This window comes from Rhinatrema bivittatum, chromosome 2 (genome assembly GCF_901001135.1).
Source record: "Rhinatrema bivittatum chromosome 2, aRhiBiv1.1, whole genome shotgun sequence".
NCBI classification, from domain to species: Eukaryota; Metazoa; Chordata; class Amphibia; order Gymnophiona; family Rhinatrematidae; genus Rhinatrema; species Rhinatrema bivittatum.
The window spans coordinates 818,939,061-818,964,862 of record NC_042616.1 but is presented as its reverse complement, the minus strand read 5'-3'; the positions used below and the strand labels follow the sequence as shown (position 1 = coordinate 818,964,862).

The following is a 25,802-nucleotide window of genomic DNA, read 5'->3' as shown; positions in this document are numbered from 1 at the left end:
ACTTTTCAGCTTGGAGAAGAGACGACTGAGGGGGGATATGATAGAGGTGTTTAAAATCATGAGAGGTCTAGAACGGGTAGATGTGAATCGGTTATTTACTCTTTCAGATAGTAGAAAGACTAGGGGGCACTCCATGAAGTTAGCATGGGGCACATTTAAAACTAATCGGAGAAAGTTCTTTTTTACTCAACGCACAATTAAACTCTGGAATTTGTTGCCAGAGGATGTGGTTAATGCAGTTAGTATAGCTGGGTTTAAAAAAGGATTGGATAAGTTCTTGGAGGAGAAGTCCATTACCTGCTATTAAGTTCACTTAGAGAATAGCCACTGCCATTAGCAATGGTTACATGGAATAGACTTAGTTTTTGGGTACTTGCCAGGTTCTTATGGCCTGGATTGGCCACTGTTGGAAACAGGATGCTGGGCTTGATGGACCCTTGGTCTGACCCAGCATGGCATTTTCTTATGTTCTTATGTTCTTATGCTTGGCTGCACAGGGAGAGGAAGGGTCAGCAGAAAAAGGGAGGTTACACTGCCCCTGTATAGGTCCCTGGTGAGACCTCACTTGGGATACTGAGTACAGTTCTGGAGACCCCACCTTCAAAAGGATAGAAACAGGATGGAGTCGCTCCAGAGGGGGCTACTAAAACGGGCAGTGGTCTTTGTTCTAAAGCTATGGGGATAGACTTAAAGATCTAAACATGAATACCCAGGAGGAAAGGCGAGATAGGGGAGATAGGATAGAGACATTCAAACATCTCAAAGGTTTCCATGCACAGGAGCTGAGCCTTTTTCAATGGAAAGGAGACTCTGAAATGAAGAGTCATGTGATGAGGATGGAAAGGGGTAGACTCAGGAGTAATCTTAGGAAATATTTCTTAACAGAGAGGGTGGTGGAGAGAGAGAGTGAGGATTAGTAGGAGGGAGAGGGTGGAAGGGGAAGACTCAGGAATAATCTTAGGAAATATTTCTTTACAGAGAAGGTGGTGGAGAGAGAGAGTGAGGATTAGTAGGAGGGAGAGGGTGGAAGGGGGAGACTCAGGAGTAATCTTAGGAAATATTTCTTTATAGAGAGGGTGGTGGAGAGAGAGAGTGAGGATTAGTAGGAGGGAGAGGGTGGAAGGGGGAGACTCAGGAGTAATCTTAGGAAATATTTCTTTACAGAGAGGGAGGTGGAGAGAGAGAGAGTGAGGATTAGTAGGAGGGAGAGGGTGGAAGGGGAGAGACTCAGGAGTAATCTTAGGAAATATTTCTTTACAGAGAGGGAGGTGGAGAGAGAGAGTGAGGATTAGTAGGAGGGAGAGGGTGGAAGGGGGAGACTCAGGAGTAATCTTAGGAAATATTTCTTTACAGAGAGGGAGGTGGAGAGAGAGAGTGAGGATTAGTAGGAGGGAGAGGGTGGAAGGGGAGAGACTCAGGAGGGAGTGTATGCATTATGAAGGCAGGGGATCTCTGAGGAGGTGCTAGGGATGGTGCAGCTGAGTACTTGCTGTGCATGGGCAGGTTAGAGAGGTCGTGCGCTCTCTTTCTGCCATCATCTTTCTGTAGGTATTTTTAGTCCTCTGAACCCCTCCCATCCTCTCTCTGTGCTCCAGGTGGGCTCTCACTAGGGACCTGCACAGGGGGGCAATGTCCCCTCTCCTCACCCCCCCCCCCCCCCCCCAAGCAGGCTGTGCCCTCCCCTGCTGATTCAGTGCATCTCAGATGATTGCTCCCAGATTTATTTTCCTGTCTGACTGTTTCCACTTCTTGGACCTCTTTGACTTGTTATGCGGCTGATGGAGTTTTATGTGCCAGATGCAGGATTTATAGAGTTTGGGATTCACCTCTGGGCCTTACTTCCAATTTCTTTCTCTCATTTTTTTTTTTCACCTCTTCTGGATGTCTACCCTGCAAACATTTTTTTGTGTCACTTGCCGACAGGTATTTTTTTCCCTCAAGTTCCTCCTACTGGAAAGCACTGGTTCCATTACCGAGCCCTGGGACTTGTCAGTGGTCAGGATACTCCGTTCACCACCACCCTCTGCATATTCTGTCCAGCTTACGTAGCCGTCTTCTGTGCAGAGCAGGGTCAAAACCTTAAAGTGCTGTCCAGATAACAAACATCTGCTGCACCTCCTTAAAGAATGCAATCAAGTTTCTCTAACAGCATCTTCCCCTTATTGATCATGTTGTCTTGTGCCCTGTAAACTACTCGTTTCAAAATGTATTGATGAGAAAGGTACAAGACCTTGACGGTGCTTCTAGCAGTGCAGCACCAACCCTGGCCCCTGCTCCGTAGGTGTCAGATCTGGAAGGGTGGCTTCTCTCTGGCAGTCTCCTGCTGCCGTGTTGCGTCTCCAGCAGCGCGCAGTCTGCCTCGATAACCGCCCTGCAGCCCCAGCTCTGGAAGGACAGGATGACCTGCGCTCCACCTTAACCGGAACGGAAGTCAGCTGCTGGCACTAAGGAATAGAAAGGAGACGGAGCAGCTGCTCCTGAAACCCACGAGAAGGGAATCTACTTAAGGGCGTAGCTTTGAGTCAATTGCAGGACCTGGTAAAAGGGAGCAATGGTGGAGCTGCTCGCCAATAGTGATCACAATGCAGTTAAATTTGATCTAATCACTGGAGAGAGAGAATAAACTACTGGAGAAGCATTTAACTTCAAAAAGGGAGACTGATGAGGAAATGAGTTAGAAGGAAACTATAAAAGGAGCAGTTGAGGGCTAAAATTCTGTACAAGGCCATCTTAGAAGTGCAGATAAAATGTATTCTACTGGGTAAAAAGGTCAATTGAGGAACGTGGCTGAATGGTGCTGTTAAAAGAGCCACTGTGAAAGCCAAAAATGCAAAGCAGGACCTAATGAGGAAATAGGAAACAACATAAGCACTAGCAAATGACATGTAAAACATTAATTAATAATTACAGCTTTTTCAAGTGCTTTAAAGGCCAAGTCACCCTGAATCAGGAAGAGCTACTGAAGCAAACTGCCAAACGAAATAGTAGCAGCACACCTGGCCCGGATGGTATTCACCTCGGAGTTTGCAAAGAACTCAAATATGAAATTGCAGAGCTGCTACTGGTGATGTGTGACCTGCCATTAAAATCTGCCACTGGTAGCCAAAGCTTACCCCGTTTTTTTTGTTTTTTGTAACAAATGGAAAAGGTTTACTCGCACTCGGAGTACACGGGCGTGGGCGTTGTGTTAGTGGGACTCCACTACTGCAGCTACCACACGCGAGTCTGAAAGCACAGCAGAGCCCCATCCATCCTTTCTGGAGTGACGAGACCTTCCTCATACGAGAAGGCCTAGAAACGGCTCTGGGGTGATCCAGAAAACTACACAGCAGCGAGCCCGACTCCAGTACCAGGTCAAAATGCTGGAAGCGGCTACTAAGAGCAAAATTACTGGCCACGTGGATAATAAGGAAGAGCCAGCACGGACTTAGCACGGGAAGTTTCTGCCTTACCCAGTCTGTTAGAAATCTTTCAAGCTGTAAGTAGTTTGATTAGTAAGCGACTTTGAAAATTGCCTCCCCAGGTGTAAAATAATCGTTACCTCTGCTTGCTTGGTTTTGAGGACTTTTGATGCCCTTATAGCTGCGAACAAGTGGGAGAGGCTAAAGGAGAAAGCAATAGCGCCTAAAATTACTGCCTGCCACTGGCCTGGACTGAGAGGAACCACGGTTGCAACTGGGCCCGGCCACGGCAGGGAAGCTGCCGCCGGGCTTCAGAAGAGGCCAGTAGTTTGTTTGAAGCAGACAGCCTCTATTTACATGGTAACAGATTTGTATTTATTGGACGAATTGCTGCATTGTATTATCGTATCAATTACCAATGACTTGAGCCAACAAACGTGCATTGATAAAAAAAACAAATTTCCAAAGTAAAGTTTTCGTAATCTGCTGAGGAAGGAAGTTGTTTGTGGTGCCAGTCTCCAGAAACTCAGGTCTGAGATTTGAGTACAGCTGCCGAGTAACATCTGGGCAGATGTGACGTTTGGAAAGTCGGCGTGGCACGCTCTGCTGCCCTGGAGGCTGACTCTCTCCTCGGTCCATGAGCTGTACAATAACAGATGACCATGGACACTGTCCAGTGACAAATCCCCAAATTCCTGATTCCTGCGCTGCTTTCAGCGGCGTGATGCCCGCCTTCCAGCTGCCATCCTGTACAGTCAGGGTCCCAGGCAATCCATAATCTTTTCTGTACTGCAGCTCTGTTCTTTGGCCGAATGCAGCGAGATATTGCTTTAATCCACTCTCACACACACACACCTGACCAATCTCCCATCTCCAGAGGGGCTCGTCACTGGGGTGTGCAGGCTTTCGAATAAAGGAAAATTCCCAACGGCATCCTGCGAAATGATTGGGTCTTGGTTGTGGCCTCCCTGCTTTCTCCTCTTGTGAGTGCACGCTCAGGTCTGGTGTGGGGTGAGGCTCTAGCTCCGGAGTGCTGTCTTCCTCTCTCGGTCTTTAGTCTGCAGAATGGAAAAATATAGAACATGAAACAGAGAACATGACAGCACAGTCCATCCACCCCTCCCTACTTAGCTTACAAAAGCTCTCTCTCTGAGACCCTCTTGATACCGCGGTGTCGCTATGAGTTAATTGTACTGCGCTAATGACCGGTGATGTCCAGTACAGCGTTACTGTCAGTTCTAGGATGGACAGATACCACGGTGTCGCTATGAATTAATTGTACTGCGCTAATGACCGGTGATGTCCAGTACAGCGTTAGTCAGTTCTAGGATGGACAGATACCACGGTGTCGCTATGAATTAATTGTACTGCGCTAATGACCGGTGATGTCCAGTACAGCGTTACCGTCTGTTCTAGGATGGACAGATACCACGGTGTCGCTATGAATTAATTGTACTGCGCTAATGACCGGTGATGTCCAGTACAGCGTTACTGTCGGTTCTAGGATGGACAGATACCACGGTGTCGCTATGAATTAATTGTACTGCGCTAATGACCGGTGATGTCCAGTACAGCGTTACCGTCTGTTCTAGGATGGACAGATACCACGGTGTCGCTATGAATTAATTGTACTGCGCTAATGACCGGTGATGTCCAGTACAGCGTTACTGTCAGTTCTGGGATGGAGAGATACCGCGGTGTCGCTATGAATTAATTGTACTGCGCTAATGACCGGTGATGTCCAGTACAGCGTTACTGTCAGTTCTGGGATGGAGAGATACCGCGGTGTCGCTATGAATTAATTGTACTGCGCTAATGACCGGTGATGTCCAGTACAGCGTTACTGTCAGTTCTAGGATGGAGAGATACCGCGGTGTCGCTATGAATTAATTGTACTGCGCTAATGACCGGTGATGTCCAGTACAGCGTTACTGTCAGTTCTAGGTTGGAGAGATACCGCGGTGTCGCTATGAGTTAATTGTACTGCGCTAATGACCGGTGATGTCCAGTACAGCGTTACTGTCAGTTCTAGGTTGGAGAGATACCACGGTGTCGCTATGAATTAATTGTAGTGCGCTAATGACCGGTGATGTCCAGTACAGCGTTACTGTCAGTTCTAGGATGGAGAGATACCGCGGTGTCGCTATGAATTAATTGTAGTGCGCTAATGACCGGTGATGTTGTGTGCACTGGGTCAGCATCTCTCTCTCTTTTGTGTGCACTGGGTCAGCGTCTCTCTCTTTCTGTCGTGTGCACTGGGTCAAGGTCTGTCTCTTTCTCTTTCTGTTGTGTGCACTGGGTCAGCATCTGTCTCTTTCTCTATTGTGTGCACTGGGTCAGCATCTCTCTCTCTCTCTCTCTGTTGTGTGCACTGGGTCAAGGTCTTTCTCTTTCTCTTTCTGTTGTGTGCACTGGGTCAGCATCTCTCTCTCTCTGTGTGCACTGGGTCAAGGTCTGTCTCTTTCTGTTGTGTGCACTGGGTCAGGGTCTCTTTCTCTTTCTGTTGTGTGCACTGGGTCAGGGTCTCTTTCTCTTTCTATTGTGTGCACTGGGTCAGTGTCTCTTTCTCTTTCTCTGTTGTGTGCACTGGGTCAGCATCTCTCTCTCTTTCTCTGTTGTGTGTGCTGGGTCAGCATCTCTCTCTCTCTCTGTTGTGAGCAGTGTGAGGGAGTCTCTCTCCTTGGCAGGCACTATGTAAGTGGATTGTGGATCCCTTGATTACCACCTTCAGGCTTTGATAAGCTACAGTCTGCTTGTCATTCACTGGATAAAGGGGCATGAGACATCTTTCTGCTCTGGTTTTGCAAGCATGGAAATGATTCATATGGGCACACATGCGCCCGCCCAGCCACTGGATGGGTAACTGGACTCACTTCTCCAGCAGAAAGAGGCTTTTTGCTAGTAGCAAGTCCTGAGACTGCTGAGTTTTTCAGCAGAAAATTGCTTTATAGTACAGGCCTGTAAGAAAATCCTCTGCATCCTCAGGGAGCAAAATGAGCTGGAAAAGTGAGTCTGCTCCATGCTGAAACTCTTTCCGCTGTGTAAGACCTGCGCGCGCCAGCCCTGAGCTCGTGTTGTGTCTGCTCCCTGTTATTATTATTTAACGAGGATTTCCAGGCCACGTTAAACGGTTGCAGATTGTGGGCTCAGGGCTGGAATTTCACTTCAGTCAGAGCTGATGGAGGGGAGGTGTGGTGTCAGCACTGCAGAAACCCAGGCTGAGCTGCTGGGATTAAAAGAAATGGCTCTCAGAATCCACCCCCATGCAGAGGTTTGTCTGGATCCTGTGCTACTGCCTCCCTCGCTTGCCTCCTCCCCGCGCCCTCCTGTGCAGCTGGATGCCCGGATTAGGGATGTGCATTCATCTGGTTTTGTTTTCGTTTTTAGTGCACACTAATTGTGTTTCTTTCGGTGCATGCTAATTTGTTTAGTGTGCACTGAAAGAAAAACAAACCAAAACCCCCAAAACGAATAGTAAAAATCAAATGAAACGAAAGGGAAAAAAAAGAACATTTCCAGTTGCACATCCCTAGCTCAGATCCTACTCTGCCATTTCCACCAGATAAATTGGGAAGCCTCGATCCCAGACAGCTGCTGCCTCTTCCCCCACCCCCTCCTATGCACTGGAATGTCTGGATATTATTCTGCCACCTCTGTCAGGAGCATTGAGATGCCCAAAACCTGGGCTTACTGCCTGCACCCAGGATCCTGAGCCCTGGGCTTACTGCCTGCACCCAGGATCCTGAGCCCTGGGCTTACTGCCTGCACCCAGGATCCTGAGCCCTGGGCTTACTGCCTGCACCCAGGATCCTGAGCCCTGGGCTTACTGCCTGCACCCAGGATCCTGAGCCCTGGGCTTACTGCCTGCACCCAGGACCCTGAGCCCTGGGCTTACTGCCTGCACCCAGGATCCTGAGCCCTGGGCTTACTGCCTGCACCCAGGATCCTGAGCCCTGGGCTTACTGCCTGCACCCAGGATCCTGAGCCCTGGGCTTACTGCCTGCACCCAGGATCCTGAGCCCTGGGCTTACTGCCTGCACCCAGGATCCTGAGCCCTGGGCTTACTGCCTGCACCCAGGATCCTGAGCCCTGGGCTTACTGCCTGCACCCAGGATCCTGAGCCCTGGGCTTACTGCCTGCACCCAGGATCCTGAGCCCTGGGCTTACTGCCTGCACCCAGGACCCTGAGCCCTGGGCTTACTGCCTGCACCCAGGACCCTGAGCCCTGGGCTTACTGCCTGCACCCAGGACCCTGAGCCCTGGGCTTACTGCCTGCACCCAGGATCCTGAGCCCTGGGCTTACTGCCTGCACCCAGGATCCTGAGCCCTGGGCTTACTGCCTGCACCCAGGATCCTGAGCCCTGGGCTTACTGCCTGCACCCAGGATCCTGAGCCCTGGGCTTACTGCCTGCACCCAGGACCCTGAGCCCTGGGCTTACTGCCTGCACCCAGGACCCTGAGCCCTGGGCTTACTGCCTGCACCCAGGATCCTGAGCCCTGGGCTTACTGCCTGCACCCAGGACCCTGAGCTGCCGCCTCCTCCCTCCCCGGGTCCTGAGCTGCTGTCTGCCCCAGTGCATCGGGAAGGCCAGATCCTGAGCTGCTGTCTGCCCCAGTGCATCGGGATGGCCAGATCCTGAGCTGCTGTCTGCCCCAGTGCATCGGGATGGCCAGATCCTGAGCTGCTGTCTGCCCCAGTGCATCGGGATGCCCAGATCCTGAGCTGCTGTCTGCCCCAGTGCATCGGGATGGCCAGATCCTGAGCTGCTGTCTGCCCCAGTGCATCGGGATGCCCAGATCCTGAGCTGCTGTCTGCCCCAGTGCATCGGGATGGCCAGATCCTGAGCTGCTGTCTGCCCCAGTGCATCGGGATGGCCAGATCCTGAGCTGCTGTCTGCCCCAGTGCATCGGGATGGCCAGATCCTGAGCTGCTGTCTGCCCCAGTGCATCGGGATGGCCAGATCCTGAGCTGCTGTCTGCCCCAGTGCATCGGGATGGCCAGATCCTGAGCTGCTGTCTGCCCCAGTGCATCGGGATGCCCAGATCCTGAGCTGCTGTCTGCCCCAGTGCATCGGGATGGCCAGATCCTGAGCTGCTGTCTGCCCCAGTGCATCGGGATGCCCAAATCCTGCTGTTGCCTCTCCTCTATGTATCTGCTGTGCTTGCATCTTGCGCTGCTGCCTTCCCCAACATCCACTGGGATACCAGAATCCTGGGCTGCTGCTGCCTTCCCTCCCTGGGTGCTTCCCTGTGCCTGTATCCTGCACTGCCTGCTTGCCATAGTTATGCATGCACAGGTGGACATTTCTCACTGTGTGAGAAGCTTGGGGGGGGCAGTGTAATTGTGATGCGTGGTCTCATTGATCCCATGTCTCTGCCCCTTCTGAGTAACTGTGCAAGTAAGAGGAAGCAGAGTTCTGTACTCCCTTCCCCAGCGCAGAGATTTGTGGTAAACGGGGCAACAGCTCATCTTTACGAAAAAAAACAATATTCACCAAAAACCTGTTCCACTACCAGGCACTCTGATGTAATACAAAAACCCTGCAAAAAAAAAACCACTCTGCAGCCATGCTTCCAACCTGCCATAGCAAAACGCAAGACTCGCAGGACTTGAGCAGCAAATCCCTCCCTTTGAGAAGGCAGCGGTGCAAATACTGCAGCAAAGAGAGGAAGCTGGACTGCTGCAGGCCCTTACACAGAAACCACAGGCTAACACAGCCTTGGAGGGCCACACACAGCTTTGTTTTTCCAGGATACCCTCCATGAATGTGCACGGGATAGATTATGCCCCCCACTGCAAGCAGGTCTGCCTCATGCCTATTCATTGTGGAGGTCCTGAAAAGCAGATCCTTTTGTGGCAGTCCAGGTCGGGGGGAGTCTTCTCCTGTGCTAGCAGAATCCCTCGCTTCAGCCACACTTGCAGAACACAGAATCTCATCAGATAGGGAATAAAGGACCACAAGTTTGGAAATATGCAGACAAAAAAAAAGGAAATGGAAACTGTGTGGTGAAAGACGCTTTCCATGATCAGCTCCTCATGATGCAGGAGCACCCCAAGTGAGGGCTAAAGCTGATGAGAAGAGAGGGTAGAGGCAGCCAGAGGAGGAAATGAATTGTAATAACTCTTATAGTCCATAAGAGCATGTCGTGCCAGGTCAGACCAAGGGTCCATCAAGCCCAGCATCCTGTTTCCAACAGTGGCCAAACCAGGCCATAAGAACCTGGCAATTACCCAATTATCCGTTTACAGATTGTGCAGAAAGATTAAGCAGAGAAGTTCAGAAGGTAGGTGAACTGGATATTAGGTAGAAATGACCCGTCAGTGACTATTAGTAAAAGTTCAAGAGCCATACAGGGGTATAGGGCAAGCAGCCACTCAGAAGAAGGGTGCAGAAGGAATTGTCCTGACAAAGATTCATGGTTGAAACGCAAGGAAATGTCTGAAAACTGAGTGACAGATCAGTTGGGGGGTCTGGATGGACGAATGAGTAGTATTCATTCACATTCTTCAGTTATTCACGGACTCCTTCCAGGGTAGGGAGCATCCACAGTAAGTCCGATGCTTCACTGACAGACCGCCATCAAAGGTCTCGCCACGTCTACAATGCAGAGCCGGCCATCCTGCCTGAGAGTGGCAGATCCATTCTTTATTCAGTCACATTCTTCAGTTATTCACCGAATCCTTTCAGGGTAGGGAGCATCCACAGTAAGTCCGGTGCTTCACTGACAGACCGCCATCAAAGGTCTCACCACGTCTACAATGCAGAGCCGGCCATCCTGCCTGAGAGTGGCAGATCCATTCTTTATTAAGTCACATTCTTCAGTTATTCACGGACTCCTTCCAGGGTAGGGAGCATCCACAGTAAGTCCGGTGTTTCACTGACAGACCGCCATCAAAGGTCTCACCACGTCTACAATGCAGAGCCGGCCATCCTGCCTGAGAGTGGTAGATCCATTCTTTATTCATTCACATTCTTCAGTTATTCATGGACTCCTTCCAGGGTAGGGAGCATCCACAGTAAGTCCGGTGCTTCACTGACAGACCGCCATCAAAGGTCTCACCACGTCTACAATGCAGAGCCGGCCATCCTGTCTGAGAGTGGCAGATCCATTCTTTATTCAGTCACATTCTTCAGTTATTCACGGACTCCTTCCAGGGTAGGGAGCATCCACAGTAAGTCCGATGCTTCACTGACAGACCGCCATCAAAGGTCTCACCACGTCTACAATGCAGAGCCGGCCAGATCCATTCTTTCCTTGCTCACCTCCAGGGATATGCAGTGCTGCTCACACATCCTCCTGGCTAATAACATCTTGCGGACCTTTCCTGCCGGAACTTGGCCAAACTCCTTTTAAACAGACGCCGCAGCCGAGTGGAAAAACTACTTTCCCTGAATTCCTTTAAATCTACTGTCTGCTAGTCCCCAGGGCGTAAATATCCTTTCCTTCTTTACCTGCTGTGCCCCACTCATGTTTTATCCCATCTGTTATCTCTTATCCAGGTCGCACATTCCTAACCTCTTCGGCCTGGACTTGCTCCTTCCCCTTTAGCATTTTTGTCGCCCTGCTCTCCGCTTTTTCTGGTTCCACTGTGTCTTTCTCAGAACTGAACGCAAGGCAATGTGATGACTACCGTTCAGTTCTGCAAGCAATCATTTTTTTCAAAAATCGACTACTGCAATGCACTTCTACACGGCCTTCCAGCAAACTCCATAAAACCCTTACAGATGCTGCAAAACGCCGCAGCCAGGATTTTGACCAAGACCAACAAAAGAGATCATATCACTCCCATCCTAATGAACCTGCATTGGCTCCCAATGAAGTTTAGAATCCTATACAAAGTACTAACGATCATACACAAAACCATCCACAAGCTCATTCCACTGGAGCTCAATATCCCATTCCAGCCACATATTCCCTCCAGACCGGTGAGATCCGCCTATAGAAATACCCTCGTCTCCCCACCCACGAGCTCTGTCCACATCGGGCCCTTCCTCCAGACCTCCGGCTAGAACAATGCCCTATTACCTTCAAAAAGAGACTCAAAACTTGGCTGTTCGAACAAGCCTTTCATTTATGCAGATGATCTGGCCTTGTACATCAACCCAACCCTAACTGTCCACTTCCCAAGTTAGCTTTCTTTCACTACAGTCGATCTAAATTTTGTTCCTTTACTTTACTCACTATGTACTCTTACCTTACTATGTACCTTTACCTTACTATGTACTTTACTTCGTTCTTTACTAGGTACTTTATCTTACTATGTACCTTTACCTTTACCTTACTATGTACTTTAATTCGTTCTTTACTAGGTACTTTATCTTACTATGTACCTTTACCTTTACCTTACTATGTACTTTACTTCGTTCTTTACTAGGTACTTTATCTTACTATGTACCTTTACCTTACTATGTACTTTACTTCGTTCTTTACTAGGTACTTTATCTTACTATGTACCTTTACCTTTACCTTACTATGTACTTTACTTCGTTCTTTACTAGGTACTTTACCTTACTATGTACCTTTACCTTACTATGTACTTTACTTCGTTCTTTACTAGGTACTTTATCTTACTATGTACCTTTACCTTACTATGTACTTTACTTTGTCCTTTACTAGGTACTTTATCTTACTATGTACCTTTACCTTACTATGTACTTTACTTCGTTCTTTACTAGGTACTTTATCTTACTATGTACCTTTACCTTACTATGTACTTTACTTTGTTCTTTACTAGGTACTTTATCTTACTATGTACCTTTACCTTACTATGTACTTTACTTCGTTCTTTACTAGGTACTTTATCTTACTATGTACCTTTACCTTACTATGTACTTTACTTCGTCCTTTACTAGGTACTTTATCTTACTATGTACCTTTACCTTACTATGTACTTTACTTTGTTCTTTACTAGGTACTTTATCTTACTATGTACCTTTACCTTACTATGTACTTTACTTCGTCCTTTACTAGGTACTTTATCTTACTATGTACCTTTACCTTTACCTTACTATGTACTTTACTTCGTTCTTTACTAGGTACTTTATCTTACTATGTACCTTTACCTTACTATGTACTTTACTTTGTCCTTTACTAGGTACTTTATCTTACTATGTACCTTTACCTTACTATGTACTTTACTTCGTTCTTTACTAGGTACTTTATCTTACTATGTACCTTTACCTTTACCTTACTATGTACTTTACTTCGTCCTTTACTAGGTACTTTATCTTACTATGTACCTTTACCTTACTATGTACTTTACTTCGTTCTTTACTAGGTACTTTATCTTACTATGTACCTTTACCTTACTTTGTACTTTACTTTGTCCTTTACTAGGTACTTTACCTTACTATGTACTTTACTTCGTTCTTTACTAGGTACTTTATCTTACTATGTACCTTTACCTTTACCTTACTATGTACTTTACTTATTCATTTCCTCAGGAGTCTCTCATGAAGGGACTGTATCAAACGCCTTCTTAAAATCCAGGTACACTGTGTCAACTGGCTGACCTTTATCAACATGTTTATTAAAACTTTTTTAAATATCTGATAAGGAAAGCCTTCTCTTTAGGTTATTTCCTATTATGCTATGGCTATCCACACAGCTAGTAATTTTGTTTTTAAGAATAACTTCTATCATTTCGCCCGGCACAGACCTCAAACTCACCAGCTTATAGTTTTCCAGATCACCCTGGGAGCCCCTTCTAAAACTGCTGTTGCATTGGCCACCCCTCCCGTTTTCAGGTACTGTGTTTTAAATGTTAGGTTATAGATTATTAGTAACAGGACTGAAATTTCATATTTTACTACTTTCAGAATTCTGAGGTGGTCTTGGTGATTTGTTTTCTTTCATTTGTCAGTTTGCTCTATTAGATCTTCCACTTTCACAGTGATTTGGTTCAGTTTCTCTGAATCACCATCAAAGAATATTTCCAGTGTGGTCATCTCCCCAGCATCCTCCGCATTAATGATCAAATCAAAGAACTTAATTTTTCTGCTAAGACCTTATCATCGCTGAGTGCTCTTTTTACCCCTGTGTCTTCTTCCTCTAAATGATTCCCTCACAGGCTTCTTGTTTTGAATGTATTTGAAAAAGCCTTTATTAGATTTTTCTTCCTCTGGAAAGCTTCTTTTCAATTTCTCGCCTGGCCTGCCTTACTACTGTTTTATATCTTCTTAGCTCTCTCCTATTTTCCTCATTTGGATCTGCTTTCCATTTTCTGAAAGATATACGTTTGGTTTTAACTGCCTCTTTCACCTCACTCTTAAATCATGCTGACAGCTGTTTGGCCTTCCTTTGACCTTTTTTTTAATGCATGGAATACATTTAAGCTGGGCTTCCAAGATGGGATTTTTAGGGACCTTCATTTTAAGTTTTTATTTTATTTTTCCTGGGAATTTTTTTTAATTCCAGTGAGAACTAGTTCTAAAATAGCTCCCCCTCTCATTGGTTCTATGATCAGCTGTTTCACGAAGCTGTCATTTATGGCATCTGGAAACATTTGCTCCCTAGCATGTCCCGATGAGACATTTACAGTGCTATATACCGGGGTACAAATTATATCGCAATGACAGAGAGGAGCATCTAGAAGATGGGATGGTGCTTTATGTCTGGGATGGCATAGAGTCCAACAGGCTAAAGATCCTGCATGAAACTAAATGCACAATCGAACCTTTATGGGTAGAAATCCCTTGTGTGTTGGGGAAGACTATAGTGATAGGGGTATACTACCGCCCACCTGGTCAAGATGGTGAGACCGACAGTGAAATGCTAAGAGAAATTAGGGAAGCTAACCAAATTGGTAGTGTAGTAATAATGGGGGACTTCAATTACCAAAAGTACATGCTAGAGCAAACTGCACTTTGAGGCAATATCACATAGTACAAGAAGTGCAGGTAAATTGATAATCCTGACAAAGGACTCAAAACGGACTTTTGGAAGTCCGTTTTGAGTCCTTTGTCAGGATTGTCAATTTACCTGGACTTCAATTACCCCAATATTGACTGGGTAAATGTATCATCGGGTCACACTAGAGAGATAACGTTCCTGGATGGAATAAATGACAGTTTTGTTGAGCAATTGGTTCAGGAACCGACGAGAGAGGGGGCAATTTTAGATTTAATTCTCAGTGGAGCACAGGATTTGGTGAGAGAGGTAACGGTGGTGGGGCCGCTTGGCAATATTTATTTATTTATTTATTTGAGGGGTTTTTTTATACCGGCATTCGCGATGGGATCGTATCATGCCGGTTTACAATAAACAAGGTGTGCAGAAAGGGAAAATAATAATAACATTAACAGGTGCAACAGAAAAAAGTAGCAGTTACAATATAACAGGGACGTAATACAACTTGGAACAGTGAAGAGAAGATAGTAATTTAACAGAAGAACGAAAACTGCCCAAACCTGGCAAAGTTTTTGATTAACCTGTTGGATGGTCAAAGTTGTTTAAGGTGAATTAAGGTTCAGATGGTTTCTGGAAATGCTTTCATAAATAGTGATCATAATATGATTAAATTTGAATTAATGACTGGAAGGGGACAGTAAGCAAATCCACGGCTCTCGTGCTAAACTTTCAAAACGAAAACTTTGATAAAATGAGAAAAATAGAAAAAAACTGAAAGGAGCAGCTACAAAAGTAAAAAATGTCCAAGAGGCTTGGTCATTGTTAAAAAATACCATTCTAGAAGCACAGTCCAGATGTATTCCACACATTAAGAAAGGTGGAAGGAAGGCAAAACGATTACCGGCATGGTTAAAAGGGGAGGTGAAAGAAGCTATTTTAGCCAAAAGATCTTCATTCAAAAATTGGAAGAAGGATCCAACAGAAGAAAATAGGATAAAGCATAAACATTGGCAAGTTAAATGTAAGACATTGATAAGACAGGCTAAGAGAGAATTTGAAAAGAAGTTGGCTGTAGAGGCAAAAACTCACAGTAAAAATATTAAAAAATATATCCGAAGCAGAAAGCCTGCAAGGGAGTCAGTTGGACTGTTAGATGATTGAGGGGTTAAAGGGGCAATTAGAGAAGATAAGGCCATCGCGGAAAGTTTAAATGATTTCTTTGCTTCGGTATTTACTGAAGAAGATGTTGGGGAAATACCCGTTCCGGAGAAGGTTTCTATGGGTAATGATTTAGTTGGATTGAATCAAATCAAGGTAAACCTAGAAGATGTAGTGGGCCTGATTGACAAACTGAAGAGTAGTAAATCACCTGGAGTGGATGGTTTACACCCCAGAGTTCTGAAGGAACTAAAAAATGGAATTTCAGATCTATTAGTAAAAATTTGTAACTTATCATTAAAATCATCCATTGTACCTGAAGACTGGAGGATAGCAATGTAACCCCAATATTTAAAAAGGGCTCCAGGGGCGATCCGGGAAACTACAGACCGGTTAGCCTAACTTCAGTGCCAGGAAAAATAGTGGAAAGTGTTCTAAACATCAAAATCACAGAACATATGATTTCTACAAAACTCTGACCATAATACACAAGTCCATCCACACCCACAACTCCAACTGGCTCGACCTCCCCTTCACTGCCCCCCAGTCCATCCGAGCTACCAGATCCACCAACAATGGCACCCTACATGTCCAATCCTTGAAAATGGCTCATCTCTCTTCCACCCGCGACCGTGCCATCTCCATTGCCGGTCCGGCTCTCTGGAATTCTCTACCTGTCCACATGCGCCTTGAACCTTGTACAATTAAATTTAAAAAGAAACTTAAAACTCTCTTGTTCAACCATGCCTACACAGAATAGCCCCTGCACTTCCCCCCCCCCCCCCCCAACTCAGGTGACCGCCCTCTCCTTATTTAAGGAGACATTCATTGTAAATTTGTAAATTATTTTCTCTTGTTATGACCTTCTTGTTTTCTCTATCCTCCTACTACCTATTGGTTTACCCCCGCCCAGGTTCATTCCCCCTGTTGAAATGTATTTTCCAAACTTTCAGTTATTATGTGAACCGGTATGATGTCCCCACTAATACCGGTATATAAAAGTTTCTTAAATAAATAAATAAATAAAATAAACATATAGAAAGACATGGTTTAATGGAACAAAGTCAGCATGGCTTTACCCAGGGCAAGTCTTGCCTCACAAATCTGCTTCACTTTTTTGAAGGGGTTAATAAACATGTGGATAAAGGTGAACCGGTAGATGTAGTATACTTGGATTTTCAGAAGGCGTTTGACAAAGTCCCTCATGGGAGGCTTCTAGGAAACGTAAAAAGTCATGGGATAGGTGGCGATGTCCTTTCGTAGATTGCAAACTGGTTAAAAAACAGGAAACAGAGAGTAGGATTAAATGGGCAATTTTCTCAGTGGAAGGGAGTGGACAGTGGAGTGCCTCAGGGATCTGTACTGGGGCCCTTGCTTTTTAATATATATTTATAAATGATCTGGAAAGGAATACAACGAGTGAGATAATCAAATTTGCAGATGATACAAAATTGTGCAGAGTAGTTAAATCACAAGTGGATTATGATAAATTGCAGGAGGATCTTGTGAGACTGGAAGATTGGGCATCCAGATAACAGATTAAATTTAATGTGGATAAGTGCAAGGTGATGCATATAGGGAAAAATAACCCTTGCTGTAGTTACATGATGTTAGGTTCCATGTTAGGAGCTAGCACCCAGTAAAAAGATCTAGGCATCATAGTGGATAACACACTGAAATCGTCGGCTCAGTGTGCTGCGGCAGTCAAAAAAGCAAACAGAATGTTAGGAATTATTAGGAAGGGAATGGTGAATAAAACGGAAAATATCATAATGCCTCTGTATCGCTCCATGGTGAGACCGCACCTTGAGTACTGTGTACAATTCTGGTCGCCACATCTCAAAAAAGATATAATTGCGATGGAGAAGGTACAGAGAAGGGTGACCAAAATGATAAGAGGATGGAACAGCTCCCCTATGAGGAAAGACTAAAGAGGTTAGGACTTTTCAGCTTGGAGAAGAGACGGCTGAGGGGGGATATGATAGAGGTGTTTAAAATCATGAGAGGTCTAGAACGAGTAGATGTGAATCGGTTATTTACTCTTCGGTTAATAGAAAGACTAAGGGGGAACTTCATGAAGTTAGCATGTGGCACATTTAAAACTAATCAGAGAAAGTTCTTTTTCACTCAACGCATTATTAAACTATGGTATTTGTTGCCAAGGGATGCTGTTGGTGCAGTTGGGTTTAAAAAAGTTTTGGATAAGTTCTTGGAGGAGAAGTCCCTTATCTGCTATTAATTAAGTTGACTTAGAAAATAGACACTGCTATTACTAGCATCAGTAGCATGGGATATACTTAGTTTTTGGGTACTTGCCAGGTACTTGTAGCCTGGGTTGGCCACTGTTGGAAACAGGATGCTGGGCTTGATGGGCCCTTGGTCTGACCCAGTATGGCAATTTCTTATGTTTTTATGGGTAATTGGTCTCTCCCATTATTATTGGGTTGACAATCATATTTGCCTTTCTGATTTCCATGAGCATGTCACTGTCTGATTCCTCATCTTGGCCAGGTGGGAGGTAGTTTACCCTCACTGCTATACTCTTCCCAGTTATACACGGAATTTCTATCCATAAAGACTGCACGGTGTATTTGGTCTCCTGCAGTATCTTTATCTCGTTTGAATATATGTCATCCTTAACATATAGTGCCTCCCTTTCACCAATTTTGGTTATATTGGGGACTGGGTATGCACTTGGAAGAACTAAAATCTATACAGAAGGGGGCACTACAGTCCTTAGCCATGGTTTCAAATCCTGCTTAGACCAGGATTTAAATTTAGGCAGGGTGGCAGGAGGAGGCAGAAACCCACAATTATATTGGAAAACATACAAGAGACAGCAAGCAAAAGCAGAGAGAGGGAGCTGCTCAAGTAGTTATAGAAAAACAAGAGGAGAAGTAAAGGAAACAAGAGGAGAGTGGATCATCGTCCCGCAGACTTGCGTGCAGTTAGCAAAATCACAGGCCTGCATGGCAGCTCCATGGACTGGGATGTGGCTGCAGCCTGAGACTTCAGGATTGGGATGGGACCATCCTAGGCTAGAAGCTCTTCAGAAGAGAGGGGGGAAATGGGCAGGGGAGTATCTCTTTGTATTAGGGACATAGTAATAGTAGCCACTGAAATAAAGAGTCTCGTGGTGACTGTGCGGTGGGTTTGGGCATTGAACCCTGACCTGCTAAGACCTCAGTCTACCGATGGGCTGCTGCTTCAGTGGTCTGGTCCTGGGATTACTGCACTGAGATCAGACCCTGCTGCCTGTATCTCGCACGCTCTCACCACTGTCTCTGCTGCTGCTGCTGCTGCTGCCCGGGGCTCACTCCCTCTGCTGTCGGGATGTGTGCAGGAGGGGAGGTGCGTTCCTAGCTCATCCTGAGACAGGCGTGCTCAGGCCAGCAATCTCCAGCCGAAAAGGAGTGTCTGCTGCTGCCTGCGTTCGTGGCAGCGATACTGTCCCATCCGTTCCCTAAGCATGGAGGGGAACGGCTGCCGCAGGGGCGAGTGGAAGCCTTGCAGCTGTGCTCTGTGCTAGGAGAGCGTGGGCTCACGTACGCTAGAATCTAGCGCTAAGCATAAGAACATAAGAACATGCCATACTGGGTCAGACCAAGGGTCCATCAAGCCCAGCATCCTGTTTCCAACAGTGGCCAATCCAGGCCATAAGAACCTGGCAAGTACCCAAACACTAAGTCTATTCCATGTAACCATTGCTAATGGCAGTGGCTATTCTCTAAGTGAACTTAATAGCAGGTAATGGACTTCTTCTCCAAGAACTTATCCAATCCTTTTTTAAACACAGCTATACTAACTGCACTAACCACATCCTCTGGCAACAAATTCCAGAGTTTAATTGTGCGTTGAGTAAAAAAGAACTTTCTCCGATTAGTTTTAAATGTGCCCCATGCTAACTTCATGGAGTGTCCCCTAGTCCTTCTACTATCCGAAAGAGTAAATAACCGATTCACATCTACCCGTTCTAGACCTCTCATGATTTTAAACACCTCTATCCTATCCCCCCTCAGTCGTCTCTTCTCCAAGCTGAAAAGTCCTAACCTCTTTAGTCTTTCCTCATAGGGGAGTTGTTCCATTCCCTTTATCATTTTGGTTGCCCTTCTCTGTACCTTCTCCATCACAACTATATCTTTTTTGAGATGTGGAGACCAGAATTGTACACAGTATTCAAGGTGCGGTCTCACCATGGAGCGATACAGAGGCATTATGACATTTTCCGTTCTATTCCCCATTCCCTTCCTAATAATTCCTAACATTCTGTTTGCTTTTTTGACTGCCGCAGCACACTGAGCCGACAATTTCAATGTGTTATCCACTATGACACCTAGATCTCTTTCTTGGGTTGTAGCATCTAATATGGAACCCAACATTGTGTAACTATAGCATGGGTTATTTTTCCCTATGTGCAACACCTTGCACTTGTCCACATTAAATTTCATCTGCCATTTGGATGCCCAATTTTCCAGTCTCACAAGGTCTTCCTGCCAAGCCGCGCAGAGAAATGCACCGACGCAAGGGAGGAGAAATCTCATCTCCCGTTGCCTAAGCTGCCCACTCGCATTCCAAGCTCTCGGGGGCAGGGACTCATTGTAACGTGCCCATAAATGCTAAAATATTTAAAACTTCTCATGCAGTGCTTGACTAGTCAGCGCTAGTGTTCAGTTTACGTTTGGATGAAAGTTCCACAGTGTTTTATTTACAGCTTTTTCCCTTTCCAAAGTTGCAGGAAACTGAATGCCGGGATAGAAAATGTTTCAGAACTATACCACACGCTTAACATGGGCAAGTCTGCGTTTTACTTTCACAAGACTGCTCCATCCTTACGTCTGGCCCCCTACACAGTGCGGGGCAGTGACTGATGTATGTTTCCGATCTTCATCGCTCAGGCCAGTCTTGTGTTGTGCGATTCATAAACCCAATAAATGTAAATGAGGATCTCTCATGGGTACAGGATGGTGAATCTGGGCTGTGTATAGTGAGGGGCAGTGACTCTGATGTACTGAGGGTCTCTCATGGGCACAGGATGGTGAATCTGGGCTGTGTACAGTGAGGGGCAGTGACTCTGATGTACTGAGGGTCTCTCATGGGCACAGGATGGTGAATCTGGGCTGTGTACAGTGAGGGGCAGTGACTCTGATGTACTGAGGGTCTCTCATGGGTACAGGATGGTGAATCTGGGCTGTGTATAGTGAGGGGCAGTGACTGTGATGTACTGAGGGTCTCTCATGGGTACAGGATGGTGAATCTGGGCTGTGTATAGTGAGGGGCAGTGACTCTGATGTACTGAGGGTCTCTCATGGGTACAGGATGGTGAATCTGGGCTGTGTATAGTGAGGGGCAGTGACTCTGATGTACTGAGGGTCTCTCATGGGCACAGGATGGTGAATCTGGGCTGTGTACAGTGAGGGGCAGTGACTCTGATGTACTGAGGGTCTCTCATGGGTACAGGATGGTGAATCTGGGCTGTGTACAGTGAGGGGCAGTGACTCTGATGTACTGAGGGTCTCTCATGGGTACAGGATGGTGAATCTGGGCTGTGTACAGTGAGGGGCAGTGACTGTGATGTACTGAGGGTCTCTCATGGGTACAGGATGGTGAATCTGGGCTGTGTATAGTGAGGGGCAGTGACTGTGATGTACTGAGGGTGTCTCATGGGTACAGGATGGTGAATCTGGACTGTGTATAGTGAGGGGCAGTGACTGTGATGTACTGAGGGTGTCTCATGGGTACAGGATGGTGAATCTGGGCTAATTATCTGGCAGAATTGATATTAAATGTGTTTTTGTGTAATACTGACAGGGTGGGACGACTGGGAGGAGATGAGGGTAAAGAAACAGTAGGGTCTCGATGACCCTTAGGACTGGGTGAGCTGCTAGATTAATTAATAGATTGGTTAATTTCCTCAGCGCACACATTTTTTAAAACTGGATGACTTATGTTTGTAAATCAGGACCTATACTTTTATGAAGAAATAAAAGTTTACTTTCACGTGAAAAATATGCACATGTGTACAACTAGGTGGGTAATTATGCATGTTCAGCGCATTGCAAGCATTTGTGAGTAAAATATGCACACGTGTACATCTAGGTGGGTAATTATGCACGTTCAGCGCATTGCAAGCATTTGTGAGTAAAATATGCACACGTGTACAACTAGGTGGGTAATTATGCACATTCAGCGCATTGCTTGCATTTGTGAGTAAAATATGCACACGTGTACAACTAGGTGGGTAATTATGCACGTTCAGCGCATTGCAAGCATTTGTGAGTAAAATATGCACCCTTGTACAACTAGGTGGGTAATTATGCACGTTCAGCGCATTGCAAGCATTTGTGAGTAAAATATGCACACGTGTACAACTAGGTGGGTAATTATGCACATTCAGCGCTTTGCAAGCATTTGTGAGTAAAATATGCACACGTGTGCAACTAGGTGGGTAATTATGCACGTTCAGCGCATTGCTTGCATTTATGTGTAAAATATGCACACGTGTGCAACTAGGTGGATAATTATGCACGTTCAGCACATTGCTTGCATTTATGTGTAAAATATGCACACGTGACAACTAGGTGGGTAATTATGCACGTTCAGTGCATTGCTTGCATTTATGTGTAAAATATGCACACGTGTGCAACTAGGTGGGTAATTGTGCACGTTCAGTGCATTGCTTGCATTTATGTGTAAAATATGCACACGTGTACAACTAGGTGGGTAATTATGCACGTTCAGCACATTGCTTGCATTTATGTGTAAAATATGCACACGTGTGCAACTAGGTGGGTAATTGTGCACGTTCAGCGCATTGCTTGCATTTGTGTAAAATATGCACACGTGTACAACTAGGTGGGTAATTATGCACGTTCAGTGCATTGCTTGCATTTATGTGTAAAATATGCACACGTGTGCAACTAGGTGGGTAATTGTGCACGTTCAGCGCATTGCTTGCATTTATGTGTAAAATATGCACACGTGTGCAACTAGGTGGTTAATTATGCACGTTCAGCGCATTGCTTGCATTTATTTGTAAAATATGCACACGTGACAACTAGGTGGGTAATTATGCACGTTCAGCGCATTGCTTGCATTTATGTGTAAAATATGCACACGTGACAATTAGGTGGGTAATTATGCACGTTCAGTGCATTGCTTGCATTTATGTGTAAAATATGCACACGTGTACAACTAGGTGGGTAATTGTGCACATTCAGCGCATTGCATGCATTTGTGTGTAAGCCCATGTATGTATGTTGCGTTGCAGAATTATGTATATTTTGTAAAATGCGCAGACGCTATATATAGCTAATGGGTTCTGCCGCATTCTCGCATCAATGCCATCGTGCAGTTTTCTGAAAGTTCTCCTTCCTATATGTAACCTGGCAGTGGCTTTATCGCATGCACTACCTTATTTATCCCATACTTAACCATCTCCTACAATATTTCTCCACCCTGTAGTACAGAGGTTGTCAACTCCGGTCCTCGAGAGCCACAGACGGGCCAGGTTTTCCGGATATCCACAATGAATGTGCATGCACTGCCTCCATTGTATGCAGATCTGTCTCTTGCACGTTCCTTGTGTATATCCTGTTAGTTGGCCACCCTTGCCACAGTATCTCAGTCGTTTCAGCCTTGCCAGTCAGTGCATGGGGTCGGTATTGTGCCTCATAGCTGGGGGAGTGGGAGCTGGGCTGCATTACTTCAGGCTACGTTTTTTCTGAAATGTGTCTCATTTAGAGTTGGGTGGCACGGAGGACGCTGCAGCTCCTCTGCCCTGGAGGTCCTGACCTTCTCCTGTGCCTGAAGCCCCTTCCATGCCCTGGGTCACATGTGCCTCTCACATGGAGGGGTGCAGCCTCAGAAGCGTCCCGCGAGGGGCCTGGGTCAGGAGAGATCACAGCCCTCTGTGCTCTGGAGAGTCACGGAGCCGCATGCTTTTCCGTCAGGGTCTCTCTCCCCCCAGCAGGAGATTCGTTGTGTTTGCATTTGGGATGGTGTTTTTCAGGATTTCTGGGATGCATGAAAGGGCAGCCGGGCGGGCGATCTGCCGCTCATCAAACAAGCCCGAGTGCGTGCGATGCCCGCAGGCTGCAGACCTGGTTCTGATTCTGCAGCGTTTCAGGGGATGTTTGTGTCCCTCCCTGTCTTACCTGTGAAACTCTGGCGGAGAGAGGGAGCAGCGCACACACTTAAGAGCTCTAAGCCTGAAACGTCCTCCCTGCGGGGTGGGCCAGCGCCTCCTTACCTGCTTCCTCTGGTTGCTGAGGCAGAAGGTGCAGATCTGTTTGGGTTGCGAGTTCTCGCTGTCCCGCAGGGGACTGCCGCTGCCGTGGTGGTAGAAGGAGCTGCTGCTGTGGCAGGGCTGCCCGTCCCCGCAGGCCTCCCCTACCAGCAGCACGTTGCCCAGGTGGGAGATGTAGCTGGACGCCAGCCTCAGGGTCTCGATCTTGGAGAGCTTGCGGTCGGCGGGCTCGGTGGGGATGAGAGTCCTCAGGGCGGTGAAGGCGGTGTTGACGCTGTTGGTGCGGTCCCGCTCCCGGGCGTTGGCCGTGTGCCGCTGCCGGGGCTCCTGGTTCATCCTGTTGGACTTCTTGCTCGGCCTCCTCTTCCTGCCCTTCAGGCCGAAGCCGCTGCCGTCCAGGTGGAAGGACTTCTCGTCGGAGCTGGAGCTCTCGCTCTCGCTGTCCTCGTCCTCTGACATCATGCTGATCTCGGGGTACAGGTAGCGGGTGGGTGCCGGCCGCAGCATGGCAAAGGACATGACTGTGGACGCCGGGGGGAGAGGGGGGAGAATGAAGAGAAGCAGCAAAGTTGGGGGGGTTGTCTTTGACGACCGGCTCCCGGGTTACAGGTTTGGAAGACGCTGGCTAGTTGGCTTGTCTTGTTGGCGGCTGGTAGCCGGCTGGCTTCTGATGCCGAGTGGCGCTTTCCGGCTGACTTCTGCTGTGGCAGGGTGGCCAGCAGCTTGGGAAGAGACGGTTGCCGGCTGGCTCCTGCCCTTTGCTTGGGGGGTGGATGGTTGCCGGCTGGCTCTCTCCCCCAGTAAGAGGAGGAGTGGTGGCGATGCCGTTCTGCTTTCCTGGCCTTCAGTCCCTGCGGGCCTGCAGACTCCGCTCACTGCTTGCACATGTGTGCGCCGTAAGACTGAGAGCCTTGCAGGAGCCCAGAGGTTTATAGCCGCGCTCCTCGGCAGCTCCTCCTCCTCCTGAAATATCCACAGAAGTCCAGCAGTAAGTGAGATGCAAGGGAAAGCCTCCGCCGTCAGAGTTAATGAAGCTCCAGGGGTAACCTTGCACTGAACAGATGGGGACGTAGAAATGAATGAAACAGATCTGCCGGGCTCTCGGGGAGCGGGAGCTGTCAGCGGCCGGCGCAGGGGAGGAGGGGGCCACTGAGAGTCGCTGAACAGCGCTGCTGCTGCTATACAAATATTGATTTTAATTCCCTTTATTTATATCCTGCCACTTCGTAGTGGATTACATTCAGGCACCGTCCCCAGAGGGCTCACAATCTAACGCCTAGAGCCACTAAACCGCGGTGCTCTCTCCCGGGAGGGGACCCAGGGTGGCGGCCGAGTGTCGCTGCGATAGTGGGGTCCCTGCCCCCAAGATATATTGTGGTTCTGTGGCGCCGCCTTTAGAGTTGCAGCCAAACACCACGGGTCAAAATCTGGCTAGCGGCCCCGACCTCGAGGGACTGCCATCGCCTTGAAGGGCCGGCCGCCTAAAACGAGCGGTGCCCCCAGCACCACCACTCGAAGCGGCCCCGATGACTCAGTTCCCATCCACGACTGGCGATGGGGCCCCCCCTTCCCCAAGGGTTACAATAAAAAGCTTGGAGGTTCAGGTCGGCTGTAGGGGGCAGAGGACTCCGTGAACACCATTGGATACCTTTGGGGGGGGCACCCCTGAACCATTAGGCTTCTTAGCTTAACCTTGGGGGAGCAGCTCCGGGTTGAGCCAGAGATCAGCCCTAACCCCCCTGCTCAATGTTTCCTTTTGCCGCTGCAGTTTTTTTTTCCCGGGCCCGTTTAATGTAACGGGAGAGTCTCGGGGCCCCCCATTAGGATCTCAGGGCTCTTCAAGTTACATTTAATGAATTCTGAAAAGGTGGTGTCTCATCGCGGTTCTCCATGTTCTCAGGCGGCCATGATAAAAGATTACCTAGCAATGAACTGTCGTGCGTGCATTTGCATTATTCATGCATGCAAATCACATGCAAAGCAGCTGGTAATAGGGGAAGGCAACCTGGGCAGGGCCATGCACCATCATGCGCATATCGTGCGATATCACTACGTTGCGTGATATACGCTGTTTAACGCATGTTGGAGCATCTCCGTGCCTCGAGGCATTACCCAGTAAGGGGCCGACACAATATCGCGCGGGCAAA

The 25,802-nt window shown here is 47.3% G+C and overlaps 2 protein-coding genes across 2 annotated transcripts in view; one reads left to right on the top strand and one right to left on the bottom strand.

Annotated features, from left to right (window-relative positions):
• Positions 1-25,802, top strand: part of BOP1 (BOP1 ribosomal biogenesis factor) — a gene marked incomplete at its 3' end in the record, with an annotated part of 183,453 nt that overhangs the window by 89,689 nt on the left and 67,962 nt on the right.
• SCX (scleraxis bHLH transcription factor) lies at positions 3,760-24,539 on the bottom strand. Its single transcript, XM_029592297.1, has 2 exons — positions 23,659-24,539; positions 3,760-4,459 (listed from the first exon to the last, which is right to left on the bottom strand). Exons 1-2 carry the CDS (start codon positions 24,172-24,174, stop codon positions 4,421-4,423), a joined length of 555 nt encoding a protein of 184 aa, XP_029448157.1. The 5' UTR covers positions 24,175-24,539; the 3' UTR covers positions 3,760-4,420.

Excerpts from the sequence above, each read along its gene's own strand:
- SCX (XM_029592297.1), bottom strand. The coding sequence starts at position 24,174 with ATGTCCTTTGCCATGCTGCGGCCGGCACCCACCCGCTACCTGTACCCC. Across the intron at positions 4,460-23,658 it reads TCAGCAACCAGAGGAAGCAG|ACTAAAGACCGAGAGAGGAA; the intron begins GTAAGGAGGCGC and ends TCCATTCTGCAG.